The following is a 25,477-nucleotide window of genomic DNA, read 5'->3' on the forward strand; positions in this document are numbered from 1 at the left end:
GTCCCGAAAGAGTAGTTCACGTACTTGTTGCTGACAGCCCGAGGGATCAGGACCATTACCCAGGTTGGTTAGTCCCCCTGACAGGGGGTAAATGCCGGGAAACTAGGATGATTTCCTCTTTCAGCCATAGTTCCATCTGAGTAAGACCGGGATACTCGGATTCACAGCCACCGTTCAGGATGCCCCCACACATGCCTACAGGGGGGATCAAGCTGTCCGATTCCCCGAGTAGTGACTCAGGATTACCCTGTATTTGTAATGGATTGAGTCAGAAAGTTGACTTTTCATAATGCGAGTTCTAAGATCACGGATTGGAGTCAGCTAAAACAAAAAGGAAAAGGGGGTACTACAGCTAGTTAAGCCTGATAGTAGCTAAGTATAGGTCATAATCCTATTTCCATTGTTGCCAGCTGCAGAGTAAGGACGTCGCACTACAGAAACGAAAAAAACTTGAATTACTAGGTCGTGAATCTATTACGCCGCAACCAATGAATAGAACTCACAATTTGTGGTCTCGTCGTTTCGTCGACACTTCAGCTGTACTTCGAACGACTTTTATTATCGGCCAACATATTTATACACATATTAAATAAACAAACACGATATTCTGTAAAGGAGGCTCTCCCCATTCGGCTTCCACCTCTTTTGCGAAGTACACGATACATAAATCCCCAACATTACTAAACACGTTTCTAACTGTAAAAGATAAGACATGAGCAACTCTTGTGAAGTTCAATTTGTTCATCTTTCGTTCTATATTTAAGATAAATGAATCTTTCTAGTGTATTCAAGATTTTCATCCATAAGATCTATCTATACAGATCAAGATCCAGTAACTCATCATGCAGTGAATGAGGATTGCTAAAAAAAAGGTACAAGTCCAAGGCCAATTCTTAGCGTCTGATGAAGCGCAGATCGTAAGCTGGTGGCGTCAACATGAACTGTTCCGAGCCAGTAGATGCCCTTATCTTAGCTTGCTCCTGGGTCTCACCCGGCTCAGCCACAACCTCCCACCGGTAGTTCAGAATCATGTGTGCCAAGAAGCACACCATTGTCACTTCGGCAAAGCGCTTGCCAATGCACTGACGTGAGCCGGAAGAGTAACCGATGAAGTCCTCGTAAGAAACCTGCGAAGGTAATAATGTTAGTAACTGAGTCAGAACTTTCTTTATCGTCTGGGAGGGGGTAAACTTACGGCCACCTTTTTGTTGCCATTCGCATCTTCAGTCTCACGGATGTGACGTGCTGGGTTGTATGTCGCTGGGTCCTCCCACTTGAATGGGTTGACTCCAAACGCCGCTGTATCAAGGTGCACACGTGTGCCCGCAGGAATGGATATAGTGTGTTGTTGCACCTTGGCTTCAGCTGGGTTGTCGCCCTCCCAAGTTGTGTAGCTAAGTGTAGTGTTACGGGAGGCCACACGTGTCATCTGCATAGCTAAATCCCGCATGCGGAGTGATTCGACGGTAGAAGCAAGGATCAGAGGGAGGTTAGACATTTCCTCATAGGCGAGATACCTCAGTGGTTTCTCGTCCACACCTTCGGCTTCGTCCAAGAAGATAGTGTTTACCTTGCTAACCTCCTCATAGAGCTTTTCTTGCCAGTCGGTGTTCTTGGCGAGCAGTGACAAGACCCACGTCAGGGTGTGTGAGGATGTTTCATGACCGGTTCTGAAATGTGTTAGTAAGAGCATGTTGTCAAGTGCCTTGTAAACTTACACCATGAAGGAGAAAATATTGCCTTGAACTTCCTTGTCTGACAGTCCGACATTGGCCGCTAGGTATCCCTTCTCAAGCCTCTCAGCCTTTTCCACGTCGTTCTGTGAATCAACCAGCGCATCAATGAGGTTTCTGTACTTTCTTGTTCGGCCTTGAACCTCAGTCGTGTCCTTTCTATCCTCAATTCTTCGCCTTGTCTCAGCCTGCGCATTTTTGATATGTGCGACGAGAGATCGCTGCGCCCAGCCAGCACGACGCAAGTACGACGAGGGACTCCATTCCAAGAACCACAGTGGTAGCATAGTCTGCACGAATGGTGAATCCCACACCACCTTTAACGTCTCAGCGAATGGCATTAACTCATCATTTTGGCGTTGTGTCTCCTTTGCTGGATCCCAGGAGATGTCAATGTCAAACCACGAAGCACCGATGGCACCAAGTGTTACTTTCAGCATGGTTGACTTCATATCTTGTACAACGGGTGCAGTCTCTGAGTTGGCAGCTGCTGGATAGATGGCCTCTTCACGTAGCAAAGTGCGCCACATGTTACGCATGTTGTACCATCCATTTTCCATTAGTTCGTTGTTGAACACAGCTTTGACAACACGCTTGTGTCTCTCATGCTGGGCACCATTCTGCGCTGAGGCAAGTTGAAGTCCAAAGGTGTTGAGCATACGATAGCGAATCTTCTCGAGAGGCTTGAGGAAGATGTCGCCGTTGCGGCCAATTTCACGAAAGATCTTTGGTGATCCAAAAAGATAGGCAATGCCATTAGGTGACGTCTAGTAATGGGATTCACCCACGTCAGTACACATTCTTTCAACGAGAAGGGAGAGGTTACTCACAGCTTCGGTAATAACAATCATATCAGATTGCGCATCGGCGAATTTCTTAAAAGGATCCTTCAGAGTAAGCTTTTCCATGGGTACCAGGACTGGTATGCGAGGATACCATGAGCGTACGACGGACTCAAAGAGCATAACACCGCTGTGAATTGCAGGGTGGCCATTGCGGCGAACCTTGAGGACTGTGCGCATGTACGTCAGGAGCCAACGCAGCAGGAAAACGACTGAGACGCCGACGGCGCTGACGATCAGGATAGGAAAGGCCATGATGAAGTGAAGAAAGAGACTTGTCTCAGTAAAGGTAATGGGGAATTGAATCAGACCGTCAGAAATGATCAACCAGAGTCAATATCTCCGAGGTTTTGTAGGAAGCTTTGGATCGTCCAAACGATCGTTTAGGACAGCAACTCGATCTGCAATTCAGTCGAGTCCAATTACTATGAGATATGGGGATACAGGATCTAGAGTTACTCAAGTCGAATTCGAGTCTTTGTCCTTGCACCTTATATCGATGTACAACTTAATCGATCAATCTCGTGAAGCGTTGATAAATACGGACATACTCAAAGCAGTGGTGTGTCTAAGCCTCATCAGCCTGCACTATGCTTATGCTGCTTCCAGCTGTAAGCTATCTCACCACTCGGCAGAGCGGAGGTATACCCGGTGCGGCAAGATGGGTGAGACACGGCGGGGTCAAAGTAACGGTGCGGAAGTCAGCCCAAAACGGCAAGTGTCCATCACAGTCAGCTGTCAGTTGAGCAGCCTGTCAGCGGGAATGCACATCTGATTCCCGAAAACCACTAGGTTGTATTCCGTCTTACTTGCAGTATCATAACTCAAGGCAGACGCTGAAAGTCATTCAGAGCCACACGGGTAAGAAGCCTTGATGTGTACAGAGACCGGACTTGAGGACTTGACTCGGACGATGGACTCGGGGGATGGACTCGGAGGTTATAGCCGTAGATCATATTATATCTTTATTGATGTTGAACATAGTTTTACTTGCTCGTATAGCTATAATACACTACTATCTCACTCTATACAGGAAAAGGCTTTGAATATTTAACTCGTGTTTCTTTTACTAAACATGCCTACTTTTTGCTTCTCCAATCCAGGCTGATCCTTCCAGCCATTTTAAATAAACTCCGTATACCCAATGATAGCGAAACAAGGCCTTAGGGAAAGCCGCGAAATGACAGGGAGATAGCAAGCTTGTTAGACCTCCTCCGCAGAGCCTGGACCAGCCTCTCATGCCAAGGCCACCCGTTTGCGCTTATTGTTCCCTCTGCAATGTTGATTAGATTACCGAGCCTTGTGACGCGGGACTTGATCAAGCTAATAACAAGTTCCTGTTCATCCTCGTCGTCGATCTGCCATGCACCCACCCCACGCTGCAGCCCCTGGGACGAGGAAGACAAGGATGAATCCAGCTCCGTGCGCGACGATGTCAAAGTGGCCTGAATATCCACGGCAGAAGCATTTCCGTTGGAGCTGACTGTATTCATGTCATCGTCGTTTTTATTACAGACGAAACGCTCGACCGCCTCCAGACTAGTCAGTATGCGATCACATATGGTAATGATCAGCATAACAAAGTCTGGACGAGACCAGCAGCTGCCACATCGGGTAAGTGAGTCGCAACGCATAAGTACCGTCTTCTGACGTTTGAGGATTGTTTGTTGTGTCATAAGCGGTGTTGGTGAATTGTATGCTGATCCTGATGCTGAATCTGACCATGATGGCCCAGACGAGTACGAAGATCCTGCTGACGAGGACTTGGGACTCGATGTCGCTGATGGGCCAGCGATGGGGTCTCCCCATACAAGCTGAACTTGCAAGGCCTCGTAGATGGTAACAGCTGTCATCATGCAGCCACAAGATGACGTTGTGGAGATGGACGTGGGGTTAAAGACGGGATCTGAGTCTGACGGTGTTGAGGAATGAGTTGTAATAGGCCGAGCCTCATTTGAGACTTTGTTGTTGTCTCGGGCTTTGTTGGGAGCCATTGTTGCAGTGATGCGTGACTCATCCATCAGAAAGTCCATCTGGTCAACTCCGAATTCGAAGATGCTGTCTGCCGATGACGACGAGTAAACAGATGTGTGATTGTTCTGCTTACTGCTGTCTCCTCGAGCAGTCAATGCTTCAGCGGTAATACCGCAGCCTGCATAAATTTTCTCAGCAGGTATAGGCATACTGCTAAAGAAATCTCTGGCGGTTGCGGGCTCGAAATGCGGAAAGACAGCTGGAATTTGTCCAAGGGGGTCTGGAAAGAAAGCGTCGCTGAAAATTAGTTGTTGCGCATCTTTCAGACTCATATCTGGCCCTGTTGTGTTGTTGTTGCTGTCCTGAAGCGATGGCTTTGAGACTGTTGTGGCCCTCACTTGCTCTTTGGGTGATGATGGTTGTGTTGATAATGGTGATGATTGTCGTATTGTCTGCATTCTAGACCAGCGTTTGTGCATTTTTGCCTGATTTGACTGCTTGTTGACGACTATGTTGTTGTCGCCGTCTTCATCCTCATTGTCGTTGCGTGTTTTTGAGCCACCACCAGCGACGCTGGATCTGCGCCGTCTTGGTCTTGAGACAACCAAGTACTCGCATTTTTGGTTCTTTGCAACGCAGAGCATACAACCATTCTCGCCACTGACACACTTGGACTAAAGGCAAAACGTCAATGAGTTTCATAGTTATCAAGTGAAAACGTAAATGAAAGAAATAAGGTCTCTACGGTTTATCAAAAAAGACTCTCCGAATTGACATTGTGATGAATGTTCGCGATACTACCTACCTTCTGCATGCGGCATCTTTCACAGGCGGTCCGCATTGACATCCTGTCCTTGTCAAAGGGCGGGGCAATCTCCACGCTGAGGAGACGGTCTCCGTCGCCAGACGTTTGCCGCAAGGTACTAAACATGATGATCTGCAGTTTAGATTTCCTGGATAATCCAGAGGTAGTACAAGTAAATAGCAAACAAACAGAATCAGTAGTTTGACAGGCAGGGGCATCTAGCCAGGCCGGATTTATAAATATATACCGAAGGATGGGTAGCGAGAAGTGTCATGTCCGCCTTTTCGCATTTTTTTTTGCTTGTGCTACCTTCCCCATGCTGTCTCCCCTGGACTTTTAGCCGAGCTTACAATAGCGAGCCCGCGTACTGGCTGACTGGCTTGCATGTTCTGAAGGATCATGAATTAAGTCTCAGTGCAGTTCACGCCGTTTAACGATAGCACCAAGTAGTCCTCCGCTGTATCGTACAGCCCCCAAGGGTTCACTATGAATGCGCATCTTTGCCACGGCGGAATTCAATACAACCAATGGAAGATGGAGATGATACTAGGTTAATCAGTGACTTCAGCTAAATTCATTGGCTTATCTGTTTCATCCCAGGATCTACATTCTAGGCCTTGGGGGGGTTGTACTTGTATGTTGTCCTCACCTTCCAATTTCCATCATGATTATTCGGAAGCCGGAAATAAATCCTGAAGGGCACTAGCCTACCTAAGTTCCCAAGGGTTGCGGGTCCATCCGCATAAATTCCCCTATCTCCATCTTGCATCTCAGTCAGCACTAGGCCATAAGTACATTACTGTCCGCATCCTTCTGAGCCACGATCTGCCTGCCTATCTAAGGCTATACGAGAACACACTTTCGTAGTGCTTTGTCAGGGTCTGACTGATCTCATCGGACCCTGCAGAATGGAACAAATTCCCTGCTCACGTCAGCTGACCGGAACCCTTATTCTTACCATCCTCCGGCATTTGTTTTGTCCGGGACCAATGGTGAACAACCGGATCTAGGCTCAAAAGGAGTAGTTCGTGCTTGTATATACGGCCAGGGCGTGTCGGTGGCTTGTTGCACATGCCAGCACATAAACGGTTTCACAGCCCTACCATTCCTCCTCCGTGGCGGCATCTTTCCCAATCCAGACATAAGAGCTAGATCCTGTATGAGTAGATTCTATGGCGACATACGCAAGCTTCAAATGTAATAAAGACGTGGCGATGTATTGTATGATACTCTTAGACAACAACATATTTAAGAAGCATTTATAAACTTGACTTAAACTCCCTTATCCACTATAGAACAACCAATCCTAACAAAAGAGTAACATCATGGTCAAATTCGACAGTGGTTCCGAGTCCGAGATGACAACCGGAGACGACATTTATATCGACAGCATACATGAAGTCAAGCCCAAGATGAAGAACGGAAACGGTGTCTACAACGAACCCAAACATGACCAGTTCCAGGACCGTGATGAGATGGAGGTTCTCATCCTTCCTGACCTCTTCTCCTCCTTCATGTCGGTCCCAGCCCGTGAGAACCCCAACTATGCAAGCGTCAAAGTAGACGCCGATGCTTGGATTTGCTCGTAAGTTAGCCTTTCACATCAAACAGATATTCCTTGAGACTAACGATGGTTTTGTAAAGCGTTATCAACGCCGATGCCGACTGGACCAACAAAAACAAGCGTGTTGACTTTACATATCTTGCCAACATCTGGGCCCCTGACTGCAGTGCCTTTGCCTTGCGCACGTCAGCCGATTGGAACTCGTGGGCTTTTCTCTTCGACGACCAGTTCGATGAGGGCCACTTGTCCAATGACTTGGAGGGTGCTATAAATGAAATTGCCAGGACGCGTGAGATCATGGAAGGTACTGCCCCACGGTATACCGTCGACTCAGAGCACCCCATCCGCTATGTCTTCCAGACATTGTGCGATCGCATTAAGCAAAGCCCAGAGGGTATGTTTGTGGGAAAGCCGACGTCAGAGCGCTTCTACAAGCGTTGGAAGTGGGCACATGAGCTGTACTGGGATGGACTGGTCGACCAGGTTCGGACCAATGTTGAGGGCCGACAATACACACGTCATCCAGAAGAGTATATGGCTATGCGCCGAGGCTCGCTCGGTGCCTACCCTGCTCTTGTTAATAATGAGTGGGCCTACGGTATTGACTTGCCTGACGAGGTAGCAGACCATCCTTCTGTGTTTGAGATCATGGTCATCATCAGCGACCAGATCCTATTAGTCAATGACATCCTCTCCTACGAGAAGGACCTTCGTCTTGGTGTGGACCACAACATGGTCCGTCTACTCAAGGCCAAGGGGTTGACAACCCAACAGGCCATAACTGAGGTCGGACTTTTGATCAACAACTGCTACAGACGTTATTACAGAGCACTATCAAAGATGCCTTGCTTCGGCGAAGAGGCTGACCGCGCTCTGCTTGGTTTTCTCGAGGTGGAGAAGAACCATGCTCTTGGTAGTCTACTTTGGAGCTACAAGACAGGTCGTTATTTCAAGAGTAAGGAGGATGGCGCTCGGGTTAGAAAGACGCGAGAGTTGTTGATACCAAAGAATCTGGCGGCGTTGTAAGATTTCGAGCGAATTGAGATTGAGATGCAATGGTGGTGGATTTCGCACAGTTTAGTCTAGATTTTAGCATTTTCATTTAGATTATCTAAGAGCACAGTATGGTTGTCATTCAAGGATTTTCTCTTCCCGTCACTTGTCTCTGGCGAACAACCTGTGGCATACGTTAAGAATCTATTTTAAAGGTTAAATAGTCCACGCTTAGATACATTTGAGGTGGACATTGGAATATCAGAAACACCTACCGATGGAAAGCATAATGAATGAGTAGGTCACTTTATGCTACTTAAAACAGACTTCTTTTGTTGATTATTCTTGTGCTTTAAAACTTGGGAGGCTAAATTCTCTGATGACCACTACACGGGCTCTATAGTAACAGATGTCTTAATACGATCAAGAACAAAAGCTGACAGCACAACAAACGTCCGTGACCAACTTCCCACTATTGACGTTTCGCACCCGCCATCACAGCTGCACGAGCATTCTCAACAAACTTCTTAAACCCTCCAGCAAGTTTATCACAATCCTTCAATTTCTCTTCCATATTCTCATTGATCCTTTCTGCATCAGCTGGCCATTCGTCTATGGTCGGATTGAAGGTCTCTGGCAGAAGCTTTCCTGCTTCTTTTACAGCGACCATTAGTTCTTCATAGACACAGCTTTGAAGCTCGGCCTGTTCTGAATGTCAGAGGTTATCATCGAAAGAGTTGGGTGAGTGGCGCACCTTTGCTATTCGTGCGTAATTTGCTGTGAAGCGCATGGCTTCGAAAGCAGGTGTTCCATTCAAGACATTGTTAAAGTCCTTCGCGACGGAGGCGCCGCTTGTCTTCTGACTAGGTTTGCTCGGTGTCGTCATTTCCTCGGATCACTATGTTTGTAGTTCAGCAATTGATGTTTGTTGAAGACGGTTCGAGATATTACCGAGTCATATTTTAGTGCTGAAACTCTTCACGTGTTGTCTCAGCCTCACTAGGCTGACTACTTAGTCAAAGCCTCAAAAGACGGTCCGGCAATAAATGCCGACAATTACCTGGACATGACACTTCACCTACACCTCCCCATCAGTGCGAAGTTAGTAAAGGGATCATTACTCAATTTTTTGCAAGTGTCAACCTGCCAATGGACGAATTGTTAAAGAATGTACTCTTGGTGCATGATCTGAATTTCAGAACAGGAGAATTATATTTCATATGAAAGTATTAAATAGCTATGTACAGAATAGTAGAACCATGAGATAAGCCATTAAGAAATAGGGCTGGACTTGGTGGGGTTGCAGGCCTTGTTGACAAAGTTGGATGTGCACTCAGGACCATCATTACGCTCAAGCCAGTAAGCGGGCAGGTCAAAGAAACAAATAGGGATGTTGTTGAATCCCAAGTTGTCCAAGTTAAGACCCTCCGCTCCACTGGTAGCACAGTCGAGAATGGCACGGTAGTAAGGATCTCTGTTACCAAGGCCGTACTTGGCCATGTTGGCGTAGATATCCTCAGCAGCCTCATCGTACTTTTCGCCATAGACACCGTGCTCGTCAAGTCGGGCGATGTAGAAGCAGTAGCTCTCGCTATCCCTCAAGTTCATCCATTGACGGCCGGTAGCATAACCGCAGTCTTCCTGACTTCCGATACGCTTGTCGGCAACGAGGCGGAGGTTAGCAGCCTTCATGACGTTGTTGGCGATCTTGGGCTTGATGTTTCCAGAGATGGCGTTGATGAGACTCTGGACGGGCTCGCTTCTATCACTGAGAAGGAACCAGCCACCGTTGAAGAACTTGGTAATTGGAGAGTGGATCCAGGGACCGTACTTGCTGGAGGCAGGAAGGGTGTTGAAGACGTCTGGGGACTCATCTTTCAGAAGTGTACCGGTAGCCAGCCTCATGGTCTTCTTCAGCTTTTCGGACGTGGCTTTAAAGATGGCGCCTAGGGCAGACGAGATAGTAGCCTGATCGATCTCCTCCGGCTTTGTCTCTTCGGCAATGATATCGAATACGCCGCCCATGATGTCGAAACCAGTAGCGATGCCCTCTCCCTATTAAAGTCAGTATCTTTCCGTGCCACGCTTGAGAGAATCGGTCAACTTACAGCGCCGGGAACCAGACCACCAATGGTGCTTCCCAAGCCAACGGCAGCAGAGAGCCACTTCAAAACATCCTCGGTCTTATCCTCGTTGCCTTGAAAGTCTGCAACCATCTGGCCGATCTCGAGGTTGGTGACAAGAGTCTCCTCAAGCAGTTTACCGTGAAGCATCTGGAATTTGCTGTGCATGCCCTTGATAGCCTGGAGGATCCAGTAGGAGGTTCTACCGATGGGATCCTTCAAGGGATCTCCACTCGTGCCGAATTTGTCAAAGTGCTCCTCGCAGCTTGGGGCGCCCTGGGGTAAGCAATCGGTGCTGTCGATAAGACCACAGCCAGACATGCCGAGGTTTCCGCTGCCATTGTTAATCGCGTGCTCCAGATTGAAGAGCCAGTTGACCTCATGTTCTGTCAATGTTAGTTGGGTTGCGCTTAGCACAAGGATTGATGATGAAGCATACCCCATTGCCCCATGATTTGGATGTCGAGCTCGTCACCGGCACCAGTCTCTTCCCAGACCTGAGAAGCACCCTCGGCAGTGTCAAGAAGCCATGCTTTGTCTTTGCAGAGACTCTCTTTAGTATCCCATGGGTATTCGCGCTTGGCGATGCGCGCGGCGTTGGCAGTTGCCGCAAGGGCCAAGAAAGCAGTAGAAGACTTCATGTTGTGATTTTAAAAGAGTGAATGAGTAAGTCAATGAATGAATGAATGAACGAGTGAGTGAGTGAGTGGTGATGGTAATTCTTGGTGGCTACACAACGACTTTATATCAGATTTGAAGGCTATGACAATGCTACATAAATTCAGGACGATTGTCTGTAACATGCTAATTTAGACTTCCAGCCTTAGTGAATCCTACAAGCAAGGGCAGTATGTTGGTCAATGTTGCGATGAGTGCCTCGATGGTTTAGATAAGCGTCTAGATAAGAATATTCGCATTGGATAATGTTTCCCAGGGCTGTGATCGACGAGGAAGTCTTGATCGGGAAGTAGGATTTTGTGGGGTTAGATGAGCTTAATGTTACACTACATGATGAGGTCGCCGTTGGGGCGGATACACGAGAGTTTCTGAGATTAACGCTGATCCTACGATAAGGCACCTTCTAGTTATGATAGAGGAGATATTGTTATAATTGAGAAATGTAAAGGTTCATGGCTGTGCTACAGAGAAGATTGTCGCATTGACTTCATCCTGTCCCACTGGGCAAGACATCTATGTGCATCTGCCGCATTCAGAGTTTCTTCAAAGGGCTGAAAGCCGTTGAAACGAATATAAGCTAGTGAAGCCTACACACAGCCACACCCATAACTTGTTCCCAGCATAGTGGCTGTAGTCAATCTCAACAGCTTGAGGGAGGGCATGTTCCTAAGGAGTACTGAGTAGCGGAAAAGACGGCCTCCAGCCAATCCATCGACGTTAAAGTCAGGAGAGAGCCAGCCCACGGGGTATCATTCGCATGAAATAATCTAATTTAAGCTTACATCTCAATCATTTGAGTACATTTAGCGGCTGATAGTGATTGGATCCGTGCCCGTAATGTCACCTATCAGAACTGACCATTCCCCTGATCTACCAAAACAAAGAGCCCCAGCTTCAAGCTAGACCGGAATAAGAAGAGAAAAGGTCCCGGCAGTGTTACAGATGGCCCTGTGGGCTTTTTGTTAGTGCTGCATCCTTCCATAACTCAGCCCTTTATGAGCGTAGAATAGTTGGCATTCGGCAGATGAATTGACAGGCTAAGTATCCCGATTTCTTTCGGATGAAAGTCAGCCTTGGCATGATCCTGGCAGTATGGGTGTCGCTGAGATCGTGTTAGACCGTCGGCCCGTCCAGTCGAGACACTACTATGAGCTGGAAACATCGTAGTTCACTGTGTCTTTCTTCGGACTTGGCGGTTCCCGAGCTCGACTAGTGACCGGATGTGCCGATGCGTATCGCACAAGGGAGATATCGTTCGTGACTCGAGATCCATGTTGTGGCTGTTGTGGTAGATCTAACACAGTGTTTCTCAGCCACTTTGTAGATGTGAATGAGAAACAGTCCTTGTCACCAGTCAATAACTGCTCTATTTGTTAGTGAATAGGTTGCCTCTCTTAAAGATGGTTACTTAGGTGGAGTTTCCGACAAACTCTGTCGTTTAACAAATAAACTTGTACTTTGAGGATTACAGCAATGCCTTACCGTAGCTGTGGCTGTGCAGAATGTCGCATTTGGTGTCATCTCTGAACAGAACGTGAAACTTGACTCTTGATACGTTAGCGTCACAGATAAGCTGATAAGAAACTGTCTCCACCCATCCTGCGAATTTATATTACCCTGTACCTTGGGGTTCGACTGCGCAAAATGACAGGACAATCGTGTTAAACGCCACTCACGAATTGTAACTGTTCTTAAATGTGAAGGTAAATTACTTAATATTTTAGAGAGTGTTTCCCTTTGTCAACTAGTTATCTGTGCGGATGCTCGTGATTGAACAATCATGTCCGTAGCTATTAACGTTACAACAAATTATAGGTATCAATCTTTCAATGAGAATAGTTTGTCGGAACCACAGCAAACACAAAATGAATTAACAAATCTCCTCTCAATCATGCGAGCATAATCAACGTTTCAGTACTTTACTCACTTATTAACTGATCAAAGATTTTTGACGTGCTGCGATTGATCCCTCATCATTCACAAGTGTGGCGCACACAGCCACACCAATTACCGACGCCACACCCTTTTCAAAGCTCTCCGTCATCTCCAAGCTGTCCTCAAGCCCAGCACCAAAAAACCAGCAGCACCAAACGCCTCCCTTCTCTCTCCTCCCAACAACCGCACTCAAAATGTCAAACTACTACTCCTCGCAACAACCTCAATACCCCCAAGGCGGCGCTCCAACCGCTGCTCAAAACCTCCAGTTCTTTCCCTCCCAGTACACCACCACTTCAGGCACACCACAGCAGGGTGGTGCTGGTGGCTACGGATATGGTGCCAACACAGGCGGTTATGGCGTAGGCGCGCCTGCGCAAAACTTTGCGAATCCCGCGTCTTTTGGTGCGCAGGCTGGTGTCAGTGGAAGGATGGGTGAGCAGGGTGGTTTAAGAACGGGTTGGGTAGCTGCTTTTTCGTCAGAGGGGTATGATGGTGAACCGCCTTTGCTGGAGGAGTTGGGCGTTAACTTTGGACATATTCAAGCAAAGGTAACACAACCCGACTACGACCGCATGTAAAATGCTAATGAGGATTGCAGACGCTTGCTGTGCTGAACCCCTTTCGACGAATCGATGCGCATATCATGGACGATTCCGACCTCGCAGGACCGCTCATCTTTTTCCTCCTCTTCGGCTTCATCCTGCTCTTCTCAGGACAAGTCCACTTCGGCTACATCTACGGCCTCGCAGCTCTAGGGTCTATTTCTCTACACCTCATCCTCTCCCTCATGTCGCCCTCCGAAGTCGACGAAGGCGCACAAGCAGTCAACAATTTCCCCCAATACAGCAGCGACCCATCTGCTCCCCCGCAACCGCAAGGCCAACACGGCGGCCACTTCTCCTCGACCTTGACATACCCCCGAAGCGCTAGCGTGTTGGGATACTGCCTTCTACCTCTTGTAGCGACGAGCTTGTTCGGCATCGTTATGCGCATGGACACACCCATCGGAATCGTCGCTACCACTGCTGCTATTCTCTGGTGTACTTATAGCGCTAGCGGTATGTTTTGCGCGGTTGGACAGATGAAGCGCATGCGAGGACTCGTCGCTTATCCTCTTGCTCTGTTCTACGTTGGATTCGGTATCATGGGTATTTTCAGCAGTCGAGGAAGCGGATCTTTTTCCAACGCTGCTGCTAAGCTTAATGCTTGAACAATTAAGACACGATTTCGGTAGTCAATTCAATCGCGATAAAGTTTATGCGCAATATTCTTGCGCTGGGAAACTCTACATGATGATGCCCTCAGTGGCAGAGATACGATGAAAGAGCGCAAGGTGCGGACAGGCAAAGGCGTTCGGCAAGACAAGGAGATAAGATACGCAAGTTACATGGATTCGGGAGCATTTTCCTTTTTGTACTAGAATAATACGTCACGAATAAAAGAACGAGGGAGTGTAGTGATGAAGCGTTGAGAAGAAAAGACTCTCAAAAAACAAGTTTTCAAGTTATGCAAAGAACATCGTAACAACCATCTATATATGCCACACAAGCATCAACAAAAAAACAGTATGCATCCTCCTTAATCGTGAAAAGCCTTTTTTTGAGTAACAGTGAGAAACCCGCCCATCCGATTTCCCAGAACCATTTCAGTGGTCCGCCTCTTTCAAATGGCGGGCTTTTAAAAAAAAATACAAATTTGTTGGAAAAAGGGCTGCCCTGCAGCAACAGCGAGATTAAGTTGGGCTAAATAAGAGAAATTCCAGCTTCGTTCGCAAAATCCGTCGTAGCAGTTCGTTGCTCATTTAAGCCTTGTCATCAGTACCGTTTGTGGCACCGTTTGTTTTGGGGACATCTTCAGCCTCGCCGATGAGGACGGAGTATTGACCACCAGCTCCTGCACCAATGATCTTCTTGTCGCGGATAGCGGTGTTGTCAACCAGGGTAGGAGTGTGGATGTCGTCGATCGTGCCTTGGCCGGTTTGATAGTTGCTGGAGAAGCCCCAGGAGTAGACCTTGCCGTCGGAGGCGATGGCGAAGTTGTTATCGGTACCGGCAGCGACGGAGACGATGTCCTTGACGTCTGAGATATGTTAGTGATTGCTGGAAGGATGAGTGGCGCGTAAAACTTACCGGGCTGGACAGTAGGCTTGAACAGGATACGGGCATTGCCTCGCTCGTCGTAGATAGCGTTGTCCTCAGACAGCTTGTCAAACTCGAAGCCAACTTGGTAACCATCCACACGACCCCAGGTCAAGAGATCACCCTTGTCAGAGCAAGCAAGGGAGTGGTGCTCGCCACCATCAATCTCTGTGATGTTGTAGTCGTCGAGGTATGTGAGCTTGGCAGGTCGGAGAATAACAGCGTCATCCTCGCCAGCATTTGACTCAACACCGATCTCGCCAAAGTTGTTGAGACCCCAACCGTAAACGACACCCTCCTTGTCAATGGCAAAGCTGTGGTATGAACCACAGGCAATCTTGGCAATCTTTCCGCGAGGTAGACCGACACCCTGGGGGATAAGAGAGGACATCTTGTTGCGCTCGATAATACGTCGACCGAGCTGGTTCTGCTGACCACAGCCCCAAGCGACAACGTTGCCCTTGTGGTCGAGAGCAAGAATGTGGTTGGAGCCTGCGGAAAGGGCCTTGATGTTCTTGAGGTCCTTGATGAGAAGGGGTGTGTTCTGGACCTTAACTGTCTCTGAGAAGCCGAGAATACCATCGCTGGATCGGAAGGTTCCCCAGCCGTAGACTCGGCCGTCTTCTGTGAGAGTGAAGCTGGCGCTGTCGCTAGCAACGACCTGAACAAACTTGGTGTCAGGGGCGAAGAACTCGTCAGAAACGGCGGTCGGTGTGCTCTCCTTGGGGTTGATTCCAGTATCATCCTCGTCTTCTGAATCGGAGTCTTCGGCGTTGTCCATATCGCGAAGGCCACCATCCCAGTTTGTGTCTCGTCCGAGAGCGCCCTGATCGTTGACACCCCATGTCAGGATCTTGTTATCGTGTGTCAACGCGACAGCGTGCATACCACCGCAAGAGATCTGAACAACACCTGTAGTGGCAGCGGCGAGGTTGTCATTGAGTCGGGGACGCTTGACATCGATGGGCTTCTTGTTGTTGACGCGCTTGCTTCCGAGACCAAGCTCACCTGATGATCCCTCACCAAACACGTAAACATCGAGAATCTTGGTAGGAGCATCGTTGATCTTCTTTCCAATGCCGGGAAACAGGGACTTCTTCTTGGGCTCGGCCTTCTTGACGGCAGCAGGACGAGCAGCCTTTTTGGCGGCAGGCTTCTTCTCCTCAGGCTCTTCGGACTCGGCCTTGGCCTTGGCTGTGGCCTTGGCCTTGGATGCAGCGGGTTTGGCGGTCTTTGCCTTTGCTGAGGGTTTGGCGGCAGGCTTGACGACGCGCTCTGTGGTCTTTGTCTTCTTGGTCTTGCGGGTGACTTCCTCCTCTTCGTCTTGCTCTACCTCAGACTCTTCTGCGCGAGTGCGCTTCTTGGAGGCGCCATTCGTAGCAGGCTCGGCCTTCTTGGCGGCAGCTTTCGTAGGCTTCGCATCCTTCTTTGCAGCAGCGGCTGTGGTAGTAGTCGACTTCTTAGTCGCAGCCGTTCTGGCGACAGCGGTTCTTGGTGCCATATCGCGTGAAGATATGTTGTGATGACGGGAGATTTGGGACGCGCGCTAGAGATGGGGAAGATTTTGCGCTTTGGGTAGCTCAATCAATGATGGCGATTGAGAAATAAGGTCAGGTTGCGCGAGGATAGGGGGCGAAATCTGATGGTTGTGTTGTGATGATGAAAATCAAGCTCTGAGAAAAAAAAGCTGATTTTAGGAGCGCGCGATGGGTGGGTTTTTTCTAGCAACAAGTGATCTGACCGCGCTGGGGGTGTGATCATTTGCGGGCTTGACAGGGGATGATGCTTGTCCAAGTTTGCGTCACCGCTCGAAAGCTTGAGCTAATTTGGTTGATTTGTCCGGCAGAATATTGTTAGCGCAATTGACAATAGATGAGCTTCGATTCACCGCTTTTGAGCTGTCAGTTTAGGTGTTCGATACGCGATTCACACTGGTCGCGTTTTTTTAGTTAGCGGACGAACAATAGAGTCGCACAGCACAGACAATTGATATGGTTGTCTTTAACAATTGAACCATTTCACCAATAAACGAACCAAAACGTAGATGCACGTCACCGTTTTCTCACCATTTTCTTACCACGTGGGCCATTGTTGTACACACACGCGTTCAAACAACACGGCCACAATAGTTCTTGGCTAACAATACACGCACTCGATAATTGATGGTTGTCATGAGTATTCTTTAATTGTCTCTGTTTATCTGGTATCGTTTGTCTCGCCGTCTCAACCCAAAGTTGTCATAATACCCCAACGCCGTCCCAGTGATTCATTAATGTATTGTGTTTTCCTTAATCCCCATATCGTGATGACAGTACATTTATTTCTTGGTGGTAAAGTCGATCTCGTTGGCAGGGTTAAAGCCACCATCGGCAGCCTTCTCGCAAGTGCAGCCACCTAATCCATAATCGTTAGCAAAACAGTTCAGTTGACACAGGAACCCAATCTACATACCAGCAGGACGAGATCCGCAAGCGCATGTAGCGCCGCTGGGAGTGGCGTTCTCAGAAGCAGCGCGGTCGCAGGTGCATTCGCCAGCGGGACGAGCACGGCATGAGCATCGAGGGCCGTTGACGGTGTTCTCGACGGGGGCCTTGGCGCATGTGCATTGGAGAGCGGACTTTTGACCGCATGAGCAAGTGGCCTTTTGAGCTGAAGGATTGTTAGCTTTGTGTTGTGGTGATGCTGGGGGATGATGTCACATACCACAGGCGCATTCGCTACCGTCGGTGCGGCAGCAGGTGGAGGGAGCGTTGACAACCATTTTGATGGATTGGAGTGTTGCAAAGTTGGTGTTTGAGTTGTTTGGTGATTTGAAGAGTTGAGAGCTCGATAGAAGAGTGAATTGATTGTAGAGTGCTGGATTCTGTTTCTTCTCTTCTGGATGCGGCGGCTCGTCGTATTTGTACTTTATCACTTCCAGAATGCTGGATCCACTTTATCTACAGCTCCAGAGCTACGGAACCTCGGACTGGTAATCATCATGTCTGTGATTGGCCAAAGACTGCTGACAGAGTCACATCAGCCAATGAACGATTGCTTATTCTTTCTTTGTCGATTCTTGCCTCCCGGTACATGCCACGCTGAATACGATCCATGTCATGCGTCTGTCAGCTAACGAGCTAGAACACACTAACACATCTCAGCAGTTTCGCTCACTCCGTCATTGGTTGATCAACCTCTCGATATCTGAGACAAGCAACCCGCCTTTTCGTGGTCCACCTTTATATGCTTGCTCATCAAGAGTTGGACTTTGGAGTGGAAAGCTGCCACAACTGCGAGGTGAAAATGAGAATCCGAACTTGAATTGCTTTCCATAAGAATTATTAGAATGATACCGATCCTAGCCACACACACGACTTGGAAAGACACAAAACCTACTTAACGCAAAAGCTTATAGGGGAGATACTACAGTCGCCATTGTCAAAGGACACCTCGCCTATAAGCCTTTTGCATCATGCAGATTTTATGTCCTTCCAATTCGTGCGTGTGGCTAGGATCGGTATTAGGAATAGGTACCAAGGCGTATAAGAACCTGGCAAATTGATTGATAAGTAATGCTTAGTCGGTAGTAATGTCTTTATGACAAGGGAAGAAAAAGTAAACTGCTTAGTATGCTTTTGTATTATGTGGGAATAAGGTTGCTTCATGGGCCCTACCTTTTATGATACATCGCATGCTTTTACTTTGAGGCTGAACACACCAAATTTGATATTATAAACCCTGCAAAATATCTGGGTTAGATACATATAGGTAATCATCGTCATCAGATCAGCCATCCATTATCCCCTTGCCAATGATAGCACCCGCCTTGTACCAGCGGGTAAATAGGCCAACTTATTTCCATAACATCTTAAAGTACCTTTGCTGCCTTTAGAATCTGAAGAAAATCCCTCCAGGAATGCGACTAGGAAAATTGGCATAAGCGCATCTGATCCTCAATAATATTTGAGCTCAATCATCCTCCTTTGTAAAATGCTAATGGTCTTATGTAAGAGCCAGTTGTGAGGAAGCGAGGGTGAACCTCACTATTAGATATCAACTGAGGAAAAAAAGATAGCCCTTCTTATAAGCTTAATGACTGCATTTATATTTACCTCCATGACCACGCACTCCTGGAGTAAAGCCTCGGTGAGAAAGGAACATGGTTGTCCAACACAATAAATATAGTCTTCGCAAAACTTCTGATTTGGACTACAACCGGGGATATTGACTCCAGACTCGCACCTGACTTGATGGATATTTGCATAGCTTCCGAAATAAGTTGACCTCGTTCTGCTGGTTTGTTTAGAAAGAAGCTGTCCGGAGAATTCGATAGATGTGTGAGAAGTCTGAGCCAAGGACTAGCCACAGGCTGTCAGCCTATTATCAGGGCATTGACTGCACTCCAATTGGGGCTATATTTCTGTGCCAGGATGTATTTTATCAGCTACATTACTCTTGTATCAACTGTACTTGAATCTCAAAGACTTAAGAGGAAGCAATAGACACCCTCTGATGTAGTACGTTTATGTTTATCCAAGAGACGACGGGCTCAACGGAGCTTTCCACCATGGGCTGCATATGATAGAGATTAATCACTAGCGCATCAAGGTTCCAAGTCAGGAGAGCGGAGGTGTATGTTGTAGGCATCTCTGACAAAAACACATTCTTTCAAGGTCTAGAAATGATACTACAATCTCCCGACGGTAGCAGTGCTTTCCCTCTCACTTAAAGATATCTAATGGTAAGTTTCGAACAATAATACTCTGAGAGAATTTGGTCATGGGTTCGCAAAGAATCCTAGGTATTAGGTATCAATGATTTCAAGTACCGTACCAGAAGCTTGGACTTCAATCCCCCGATCAGGCCTCAATGTTCCTTTAACATATGGTCGAGGCTGGAGGCGTAGGGTTATCTATCGTTTCATTGATTTCCGAGAAACGAAGATTGTTGGTAACAGCCTCGCCAAGCATATGTCCTTCTGTTTCTGATCTGCTTTCTCTGTCGTGTATTAGCATGTATTATCCAGAAGGAACACGAGATCATAAGAATGTCTCTTACTGTTTTGTTGATTCCCAGTGTTTGAGAAACGCTTTAGTACATGCAGCTGCAGATGCAGCAGCAAAGACCTGCCAATTGCCATTCTTGTGACAATCGGCATAATTAGACACGCCCCTGATGACAACAGTTGGGAAAAGTTCCCAAACCCCAGCACTCTCCATTTCAAACCCTACAACGTCATGGGTGGTCGCGAGTTGGTCACGATATTCCCCTGACTTTACCGCCGAGTCCCCTGAACCGAACTTCCCGAAGTGAATCATTGGAAGAAAAGTTTCACTATTGAGGCCGATGGATATTTCCTCGTTATAGCTTTCAACCTCGCCCAACCGACCGCGTAAGACACGCTGTTTGCGATCACATTCGAGCTCTTTGCAACTCGAACCAAGAGCAACATCGCATACAGGGTCTGGCATTCCGTTACAGGTAGCACAGATAGTACATTGTGTAGGCTCTTGGTGCTTGTGGCGATAATCTGTTGGGAAGAGATTGTCGGGCATACCCTCCGGGTGGTCAATCAAATTGTAGGTTTGCTCTAGCACCTCCTGAAGATGTTTCTGAGTTGCAATTTGTAATCTTCCGTGCTCTCTCTTTGTCTTCAGCTTTGCCAAGAGGGATCTAATTTCAAGACTCGGCCTTCCAAGACTGTCCTCTGGAGTATCTTTCGTTTTGAATTTGTCTGGAAATCGTCTGCCGAGATCATATTGTACAACACCAGTGCTGATGATCACGTCTCCGAGCAGGATCTCCTCTTTCGTTTTACCATAGAATGGTACTCCACCACAAGTCCCTACAACAAGTGCCAAAGTGATACCCGGATAACTCATACGGCAGAAGGCTGCAACATTGCCCGCTGCAGCCTTGCCCGTACCAGGGAGATGTGCCAGGACCACACTATGCTGCCCAATAACGCCAAATGAGTATGCGTTCGGGTCACGAGCGGCCTTTGCGAAAGATTGGTTGTCTTTATCTTCGTCCCAATGGTGATCAAACAGGGCCAGAACAGCGTCAGTCTCAGGCGTAAGAGCACAGATGATTGCGATCTCGAATTCGTCCCGGGATTTCGGGCGGAGTGGCTGTTTTCGCGACATATTGTTTTACGAACCGAAAGGCTCCTGTGAAAATAATGTTCGTGAGGGAATTTGATGAGTTATGAACAGGACCAGATCCCTGCGTGTTTTGTTGGCTGGGTCGGACCTGCATAACGAACTTGAGTATTGCTGCAGACAGTTCTTGCTGGGTATCTATCCCTTTGCGATGGAACAACCTAGAGTAGAGAAGTAAAAGAGCAGCAAGGACTCATAATTGGAAGACTATTAGATCATGAGATATTCTATATCTGGTATTATGCTATTGTGGTATTTCTGCGAGTTGTCTGAGGGTCGTGGCGCTCCCAAGAAAAATAGCTATTTATACTTCAATATCTCAAGCTTAGTCATCTAAAACAGCGGTCCTATAGTTTAGTGGTAATGACGTTGGATTTTGATACCAATCAAAAACTTTCCGAAGACCCCGGTTCGAACCCGGGTAGGACCTCATTTTTTTAACCTTTTGTCCAAGCTCGCTGGGAGTGAGAAAGACCATGCTTGGGATTCTATAGCGATAGACTCGATACTTTTCAATGACGTTTTTTGTTCTCCTGATAAAGGCTCTTTAACATCTTGCGCACATACGCATTGACGATGGGTCGTTGCTACCATTCAATATACGAGGCCGATCTCGGAGGGCGCGGCTCAATCAGTTCATCGGGCTGGGCAAATGGTGATGCAAGTTGACAATAACTTGGTGATGAGTCTTTGATCTGTCATACCGGCTCTCTTTTCAAAGATACTTAATTCTTTGTATTGTTGTAATGCTTTCAAGTGTGATCTGACACCCTGCTTCTGCGTCATTTTTGCAGTGGTAGCCGAATCTCGAGTGACACAGACTCACCTTTATTTAACTAGCACAACCCCATCTCTGAGACCTTTCCCCAGATTTACTCCAAGCTTGCATGATGTCTTCTTTTAGCTCACCCAAAACTGCAGAGTCCACCATCGTGGTGATCGGGTACGTGCCCATTCTTCTGTAGCCCATACTATAAACTGACATTGTATTCAGTGCCGGGATCATCGGCTTGACCAGCGCACTCAAGATCCAACAATTAATAGCAGACTCCCAATTCACTGATACAACATCTGTACTCCTCGTCGCTAAAGAATGGCCAACCTCAATTCCCGGAGCTCCAATTGAACATTCGGCTGACTATGCTTCCATGTGGGCTGGCGCTCATGTCAGACCCATCCCCGCATCAACGCCACAACTTCGCCGTGAAGCAAAATGGGTGAAAACTACTGTCGCTGAGCTGGAGAAGCATCGCCAAAGCGAACCTGGAGTTGGAATTCGTCGTCTTCCAGGAATTGAGTACCTCGAGGATCCAACAGCTGAGTATATGAAGCAAGATGCGTTGAGTTTCACCAACGAGACTGGATTGCCGGGATACCGCAAGTTCGAGGCTCATGAACTTCCAGAGGGCGTAAAGCTTGGATTTGAGTATGAGACGTATTGTATCAATGCACCCTTGTACAGCGCCAACCTGCTTCGAAAGTTCATTATCCAAGGTGGCAAGACTGTTCAGCGGGACCTGAAGAGTGAATGGGAGGCTTTCATCCTGGCGCCGAATGTGAAGCTTGTGGTTAATGCGAGCGGAATGGGTTTTGGAGACACAAAATGTTTCCCGATCAGAGGTACGTTGTATGATTAACAACGCTTACAATTGCTAAAAATGAGTAGGCCAAACGGTATTGACAAACCTCACTGCCGCCGACAAAACCATTACCACACAAAAGAAAGATGGAACATGGAGCTTTATCATCCCCAGGTCGTTCAACGGCGGAACCGTTATTGGCGGCACCAAAGAGATGGGCAACTGGGATCTTGAGCCGTCTCAGGAAACGCGCAATAAGTTACTGAAAGCTGCTCAATCCATCTTACCCCAAGCTTGTGACAAGGAACACGATGTTGGTTCGCTAAAGGTGATCAAGGATGTTGTTGGAAGAAGACCAGCTCGTGAAGGAGGGATGAGGGTCGAAACAGAAGCAAAGGATACAACTTGGGGGACCAAACACGTTGTGCATGCTTACGGAGCTGGGGGACGTGGTTATGAGCTTTCGTGGGGCGTGGCTAGTGAAGTCACGGAGCTGTCGAAGGAAGTACTTGGGTCGCAATCGGCGACGAAAGCAAAGCTGTAGTAGACCAAGCCCCTCAGGATATTTGGAAAATCGGCCGCTGGCAACATAAGAGACGAAATTAATAGGCCAGCTCATGGTATTTAGCTTAGGATTCTTAGGCTATTTATTTTTGTATCCTAAAGCTTAGAGACCATTCCTTCTGCTACCTAGTAGATCCCTAACGTTGTGGGAATTTACCATAGGATATCGTTTCTAAGATATTGCCCAAAGCACTTCTGCGTCCTTGTGGAAAAATTATCTCCGTTGGCTGTCAGAACTCAGTTGCACTGACGAGACAAGGGTGTTTAGCACTATACTTCTAACGACACTCGTTTATAAATTTAATATATCTCGTTATATAAAAAGCAAGATAGCAATGGATACCAACTTTTCAGTATTTACTTTTCATATCAGAGGCCACTAGTTGTGCCATGACCGATATTTCTGAGTGAACTCATAACTGATAAGCAAGCATGCTGACCTGATAGGTCTGACCGGCTCTCGGACGTTGAAGTATTGCCGGAACTTGGCATGCGGGATAGGACAATAACGGGATAAGCCCGTATGCCGAAGCTCGGAATAGCGGCGTAATGGTTCAATAACGTTCCTGAAGCTATGCATTCGTAAATTGCATTTTCATGCAGCACCATCACTGATATATACTATTAACTTCCTTTCACTTCTTTATGCAAAGGCTGACACTTTCCAAGTAGTCCCTCAGCCATATATAACATTTAGGCCAGCATGTCGGACAATGTGCAGGTAGAAGCATCTCCGGAGAGCGACGGAGCACAGCAGCTAGCCTCACAAGGGGAATACCGTTTCGATAACGATGGTTTCGGGCAAGTTCAGATCCCAAAAGACAAGTACTGGGGTGCCCAAACCCAACGGGCCATCGCCGTCTTCTCCATCAGCCGCGAGAAGTTTCCACCCTGTCTTATACGCACATTTGCATTGCAAAAGACCGCTGCTGCCCGAGCGAATCAGCGATTAGGATGTATCGATGATAGACTCACGTCAGCTATTGTGGAGGCAGCTGCTGAGGTTCGTGATGGGCGTTTCGATGATCATTTCCCTTTGACGGTTTGGCAAACTGGCTCTGGAACTCAGACAAACATGAACGCCAATGAGGTTATTGCAAACAGGGCTAATCAGATCGTTTCCGAGGCCAAGGGAGCAAGCACGTCAGTATTGGGTTCGAAATACCCTGTGCATCCAAACGACCACGTCAACAGATCTCAGTCTTCCAACGACAGCTTCCCGACAGTCATGAATATTGTGACTATGACGGAACTGCTCGATACTCTCATCCCATCTCTCTCTGTGTTGGAGTCGGCACTGAACCGCAAGGCTGTTGAGTTCGAATATTTCATCAAGATCGGTCGGACACATCTCATGGACGCTGTCCCTATGACGATGGGTCAGTCATTTGACGCATTTGCACGTCAGATTGGCCACCACATTGATCGCATCCGGAACACGTTTGATAGACTGCGCGAACTTCCCCAGGGTGGCACAGCTGTGGGCTCTGGCATCAACGTGCCGCCAGGTTTTGACTCGTTGTTTTGTGAGTAGCTCAACGTTACAATCAGCCAACGTCCTAGAGGAGAAATGTCGTACGAAAAGGTTGAATTCGTCCCAGCCGCTAGTAAATTTGAGTCTATGGGTTGTTACGACGCTTTAGTGGACGTCAGCGGTGTACTTAACGGCTTGGCCACCTCCTTGCTCAAGATAGCAACAGATCTACGCTTCCTCGGCTCAGGACCAAGATGCGGACTCGCTGAGATTGTGATCCCTCGCGACGGCCTCACGTCTTCCATCATGCCCGGAAAGCGCAATCCGACACTTGCTGAAGTGATGAGCCAGATCGCCTTTCAAGTCATGGGCAACCACACAACGGTCACCGTGGCCGGAGCAGCTGGCGGGCATTTTGAGCTCAATGTGGCAAAACCTGTGATTATTTACAATGTTCTTCAGAGCATCGAGCTGTTGACACAGGGTGTGGAATCATTCACAAGGGGTTTGGTTGAGGGCTTGAAAGTGGACAAAAAGGTTCTCAAACGTAACGTGGATAACTCGTTGCTGTTGGTGACGGCTCTGAACCCGGTGATCGGGTACGATGCCGTGTGTAGCATTGTGAATTTGGAGATGGAGGAAGATCTTACGCCTAAAGAGGCGGCACTGAGGCTTGAGTTGGTGGCGGAAGAGGTTTATGATGCAGCGGTAAACCCGGCTAAGATGATTGGACTGGTCCTGGACCAAGAGCCAAAACAAACGTTGGACAAGTAGTTTGACAGACGATAGTATATAGCAAAGTATCTGTAATTGAGTGTTTTGACAAAGATTCCTCATATTGTTTCCCTCAACTTGACATGAGAACCTACAGCTCTGCGATGAAAACAAATATTCCGCCAATTTGCACACACTTTCCCTACTTGGACAT

The 25,477-nt window shown here is 47.7% G+C and overlaps 12 protein-coding genes and 1 non-coding gene across 13 annotated transcripts; 6 read left to right on the forward strand and 7 right to left on the reverse strand.

Moving 5' to 3' along the window:
- Positions 1–710: 710 nt before the first annotated feature.
- EDB82DRAFT_494577 (cytochrome P450) lies at positions 711–3,205 on the reverse strand. Its single transcript, XM_025733015.2, has 4 exons — positions 2,564–3,205; positions 1,719–2,500; positions 1,196–1,670; positions 711–1,127 (listed from the first exon to the last, which is right to left on the reverse strand). The coding sequence occupies exons 1-4, from the start codon at positions 2,828–2,830 to the stop codon at positions 894–896; spliced, it is 1,758 nt and encodes a 585-aa protein (XP_025583964.1). The 5' UTR covers positions 2,831–3,205; the 3' UTR covers positions 711–893.
- A 330-nt stretch (positions 3,206–3,535) lies between these two features.
- On the reverse strand, positions 3,536–5,561 carry EDB82DRAFT_494586 (uncharacterized protein). Its single transcript, XM_025733016.2, has 2 exons — positions 5,355–5,561; positions 3,536–5,223 (listed from the first exon to the last, which is right to left on the reverse strand). Exons 1-2 carry the CDS (start codon positions 5,478–5,480, stop codon positions 3,739–3,741), a joined length of 1,611 nt encoding a protein of 536 aa, XP_025583965.1. The 5' UTR covers positions 5,481–5,561; the 3' UTR covers positions 3,536–3,738.
- Positions 5,562–6,593: 1,032 nt separating this feature from the next.
- On the forward strand, positions 6,594–8,239 carry EDB82DRAFT_494590 (isoprenoid synthase domain-containing protein). The gene is made up of 2 exons (XM_025733017.2): positions 6,594–6,939; positions 6,999–8,239. The coding sequence occupies exons 1-2, from the start codon at positions 6,680–6,682 to the stop codon at positions 7,942–7,944; spliced, it is 1,206 nt and encodes a 401-aa protein (XP_025583966.1). The 5' UTR covers positions 6,594–6,679; the 3' UTR covers positions 7,945–8,239.
- Positions 8,240–8,845, reverse strand: EDB82DRAFT_494592 (uncharacterized protein). The gene is made up of 2 exons (XM_025733018.2): positions 8,666–8,845; positions 8,240–8,614 (listed from the first exon to the last, which is right to left on the reverse strand). The coding sequence occupies exons 1-2, from the start codon at positions 8,795–8,797 to the stop codon at positions 8,384–8,386; spliced, it is 363 nt and encodes a 120-aa protein (XP_025583967.1). The 5' UTR covers positions 8,798–8,845; the 3' UTR covers positions 8,240–8,383.
- Positions 8,846–8,992: 147 nt separating this feature from the next.
- On the reverse strand, positions 8,993–10,675 carry EDB82DRAFT_566016 (uncharacterized protein; the record flags this gene model as incomplete). The annotated part of the gene is made up of 3 exons (XM_025733019.2): positions 8,993–9,966; positions 10,020–10,420; positions 10,474–10,675. The coding sequence occupies 3 exons, from the start codon at positions 10,673–10,675 to the stop codon at positions 9,184–9,186; spliced, it is 1,386 nt and encodes a 461-aa protein (XP_025583968.1). The 3' UTR covers positions 8,993–9,183.
- A 2,100-nt stretch (positions 10,676–12,775) lies between these two features.
- On the forward strand, positions 12,776–14,103 carry EDB82DRAFT_494596 (uncharacterized protein). Its single transcript, XM_025733021.2, has 2 exons — positions 12,776–13,198; positions 13,249–14,103. Exons 1-2 carry the CDS (start codon positions 12,842–12,844, stop codon positions 13,858–13,860), a joined length of 969 nt encoding a protein of 322 aa, XP_025583969.1. The 5' UTR covers positions 12,776–12,841; the 3' UTR covers positions 13,861–14,103.
- EDB82DRAFT_494599 (regulator of chromosome condensation 1/beta-lactamase-inhibitor protein II) lies at positions 14,104–16,558 on the reverse strand. The gene is made up of 2 exons (XM_025733022.2): positions 14,780–16,558; positions 14,104–14,729 (listed from the first exon to the last, which is right to left on the reverse strand). Exons 1-2 carry the CDS (start codon positions 16,287–16,289, stop codon positions 14,452–14,454), a joined length of 1,788 nt encoding a protein of 595 aa, XP_025583970.1. The 5' UTR covers positions 16,290–16,558; the 3' UTR covers positions 14,104–14,451.
- Positions 16,559–16,804: 246 nt separating this feature from the next.
- Positions 16,805–17,682, reverse strand: EDB82DRAFT_494600 (uncharacterized protein). Its single transcript, XM_025733023.2, has 3 exons — positions 17,492–17,682; positions 17,240–17,437; positions 16,805–17,182 (listed from the first exon to the last, which is right to left on the reverse strand). Exons 1-3 carry the CDS (start codon positions 17,547–17,549, stop codon positions 17,106–17,108), a joined length of 333 nt encoding a protein of 110 aa, XP_025583971.1. The 5' UTR covers positions 17,550–17,682; the 3' UTR covers positions 16,805–17,105.
- EDB82DRAFT_494602 (uncharacterized protein) lies at positions 17,660–18,225 on the forward strand. The gene has a single exon (XM_065608486.1). The coding sequence runs from the start codon at positions 17,670–17,672 to the stop codon at positions 17,901–17,903; it is 234 nt and encodes a 77-aa protein (XP_065464461.1). The 5' UTR covers positions 17,660–17,669; the 3' UTR covers positions 17,904–18,225.
- A 1,307-nt stretch (positions 18,226–19,532) lies between these two features.
- EDB82DRAFT_122587 (nucleoside phosphorylase domain-containing protein) lies at positions 19,533–21,186 on the reverse strand. The gene is made up of 2 exons (XM_025733024.2): positions 19,829–21,186; positions 19,533–19,768 (listed from the first exon to the last, which is right to left on the reverse strand). The coding sequence occupies exons 1-2, from the start codon at positions 20,914–20,916 to the stop codon at positions 19,648–19,650; spliced, it is 1,209 nt and encodes a 402-aa protein (XP_025583972.1). The 5' UTR covers positions 20,917–21,186; the 3' UTR covers positions 19,533–19,647.
- Positions 21,187–21,274: 88 nt separating this feature from the next.
- On the forward strand, positions 21,275–21,361 carry EDB82DRAFT_t75. The gene has a single exon. It is a non-coding gene; the product is annotated as a tRNA-Gln (tRNA).
- Positions 21,362–21,614: 253 nt separating this feature from the next.
- EDB82DRAFT_535032 (FAD dependent oxidoreductase) lies at positions 21,615–23,371 on the forward strand. The gene is made up of 3 exons (XM_025733025.2): positions 21,615–21,874; positions 21,926–22,551; positions 22,598–23,371. Exons 1-3 carry the CDS (start codon positions 21,819–21,821, stop codon positions 23,053–23,055), a joined length of 1,140 nt encoding a protein of 379 aa, XP_025583973.2. The 5' UTR covers positions 21,615–21,818; the 3' UTR covers positions 23,056–23,371.
- Positions 23,372–23,627: 256 nt separating this feature from the next.
- On the forward strand, positions 23,628–25,365 carry EDB82DRAFT_459214 (fumarase). Its single transcript, XM_065607863.1, has 2 exons — positions 23,628–24,605; positions 24,639–25,365. Exons 1-2 carry the CDS (start codon positions 23,779–23,781, stop codon positions 25,321–25,323), a joined length of 1,512 nt encoding a protein of 503 aa, XP_065464462.1. The 5' UTR covers positions 23,628–23,778; the 3' UTR covers positions 25,324–25,365.
- The last annotated feature ends 112 nt before the right edge of the window (positions 25,366–25,477 follow it).

The sequence above is a fragment of the Fusarium venenatum genome (genome assembly GCF_020744135.1).
Source record: "Fusarium venenatum strain MPI-CAGE-CH-0201 chromosome Unknown EDB82scaffold_2, whole genome shotgun sequence".
NCBI lineage: Eukaryota > Fungi > Ascomycota > Sordariomycetes > Hypocreales > Nectriaceae > Fusarium > Fusarium venenatum.

Coding starts and splice junctions, on each gene's coding strand:
- EDB82DRAFT_494602 (XM_065608486.1), top strand. CDS start 17,670: ATGCGGCGGCTCGTCGTATTTGTACTTTATCACTTCCAGAATGCTGGA.
- EDB82DRAFT_459214 (XM_065607863.1), top strand. CDS start 23,779: ATGTCGGACAATGTGCAGGTAGAAGCATCTCCGGAGAGCGACGGAGCA. Junction 24,606..24,638: donor TTTGACTCGTTGTTTTGTGA/GTAGCTCAACGT, acceptor CCAACGTCCTAG/AGGAGAAATGTCGTACGAAA.
- EDB82DRAFT_494590 (XM_025733017.2), top strand. CDS start 6,680: ATGGTCAAATTCGACAGTGGTTCCGAGTCCGAGATGACAACCGGAGAC. Junction 6,940..6,998: donor GCCGATGCTTGGATTTGCTC/GTAAGTTAGCCT, acceptor GGTTTTGTAAAG/CGTTATCAACGCCGATGCCG.
- EDB82DRAFT_494592 (XM_025733018.2), bottom strand. CDS start 8,797: ATGACGACACCGAGCAAACCTAGTCAGAAGACAAGCGGCGCCTCCGTC. Junction 8,615..8,665: donor ATTACGCACGAATAGCAAAG/GTGCGCCACTCA, acceptor CATTCAGAACAG/GCCGAGCTTCAAAGCTGTGT.
- EDB82DRAFT_494596 (XM_025733021.2), top strand. CDS start 12,842: ATGTCAAACTACTACTCCTCGCAACAACCTCAATACCCCCAAGGCGGC. Junction 13,199..13,248: donor TTGGACATATTCAAGCAAAG/GTAACACAACCC, acceptor TGAGGATTGCAG/ACGCTTGCTGTGCTGAACCC.
- EDB82DRAFT_535032 (XM_025733025.2), top strand. CDS start 21,819: ATGATGTCTTCTTTTAGCTCACCCAAAACTGCAGAGTCCACCATCGTG. Junction 21,875..21,925: donor TCCACCATCGTGGTGATCGG/GTACGTGCCCAT, acceptor CATTGTATTCAG/TGCCGGGATCATCGGCTTGA. Junction 22,552..22,597: donor AAAATGTTTCCCGATCAGAG/GTACGTTGTATG, acceptor AAAAATGAGTAG/GCCAAACGGTATTGACAAAC.
- EDB82DRAFT_122587 (XM_025733024.2), bottom strand. CDS start 20,916: ATGTCGCGAAAACAGCCACTCCGCCCGAAATCCCGGGACGAATTCGAG. Junction 19,769..19,828: donor CACTGGGAATCAACAAAACA/GTAAGAGACATT, acceptor AATACACGACAG/AGAAAGCAGATCAGAAACAG.
- EDB82DRAFT_494577 (XM_025733015.2), bottom strand. CDS start 2,830: ATGGCCTTTCCTATCCTGATCGTCAGCGCCGTCGGCGTCTCAGTCGTT. Junction 2,501..2,563: donor TGATTGTTATTACCGAAGCT/GTGAGTAACCTC, acceptor TCCCATTACTAG/ACGTCACCTAATGGCATTGC. Junction 1,128..1,195: donor ATGGCAACAAAAAGGTGGCC/GTAAGTTTACCC, acceptor TTACCTTCGCAG/GTTTCTTACGAGGACTTCAT.
- EDB82DRAFT_494600 (XM_025733023.2), bottom strand. CDS start 17,549: ATGGTTGTCAACGCTCCCTCCACCTGCTGCCGCACCGACGGTAGCGAA. Junction 17,438..17,491: donor CGGTAGCGAATGCGCCTGTG/GTATGTGACATC, acceptor ACAATCCTTCAG/CTCAAAAGGCCACTTGCTCA. Junction 17,183..17,239: donor TTGCGGATCTCGTCCTGCTG/GTATGTAGATTG, acceptor ATTATGGATTAG/GTGGCTGCACTTGCGAGAAG.
- EDB82DRAFT_494586 (XM_025733016.2), bottom strand. CDS start 5,480: ATGTTTAGTACCTTGCGGCAAACGTCTGGCGACGGAGACCGTCTCCTC. Junction 5,224..5,354: donor AAAGATGCCGCATGCAGAAG/GTAGGTAGTATC, acceptor TTTTGCCTTTAG/TCCAAGTGTGTCAGTGGCGA.
- EDB82DRAFT_494599 (XM_025733022.2), bottom strand. CDS start 16,289: ATGGCACCAAGAACCGCTGTCGCCAGAACGGCTGCGACTAAGAAGTCG. Junction 14,730..14,779: donor CAAGCCTACTGTCCAGCCCG/GTAAGTTTTACG, acceptor AACATATCTCAG/ACGTCAAGGACATCGTCTCC.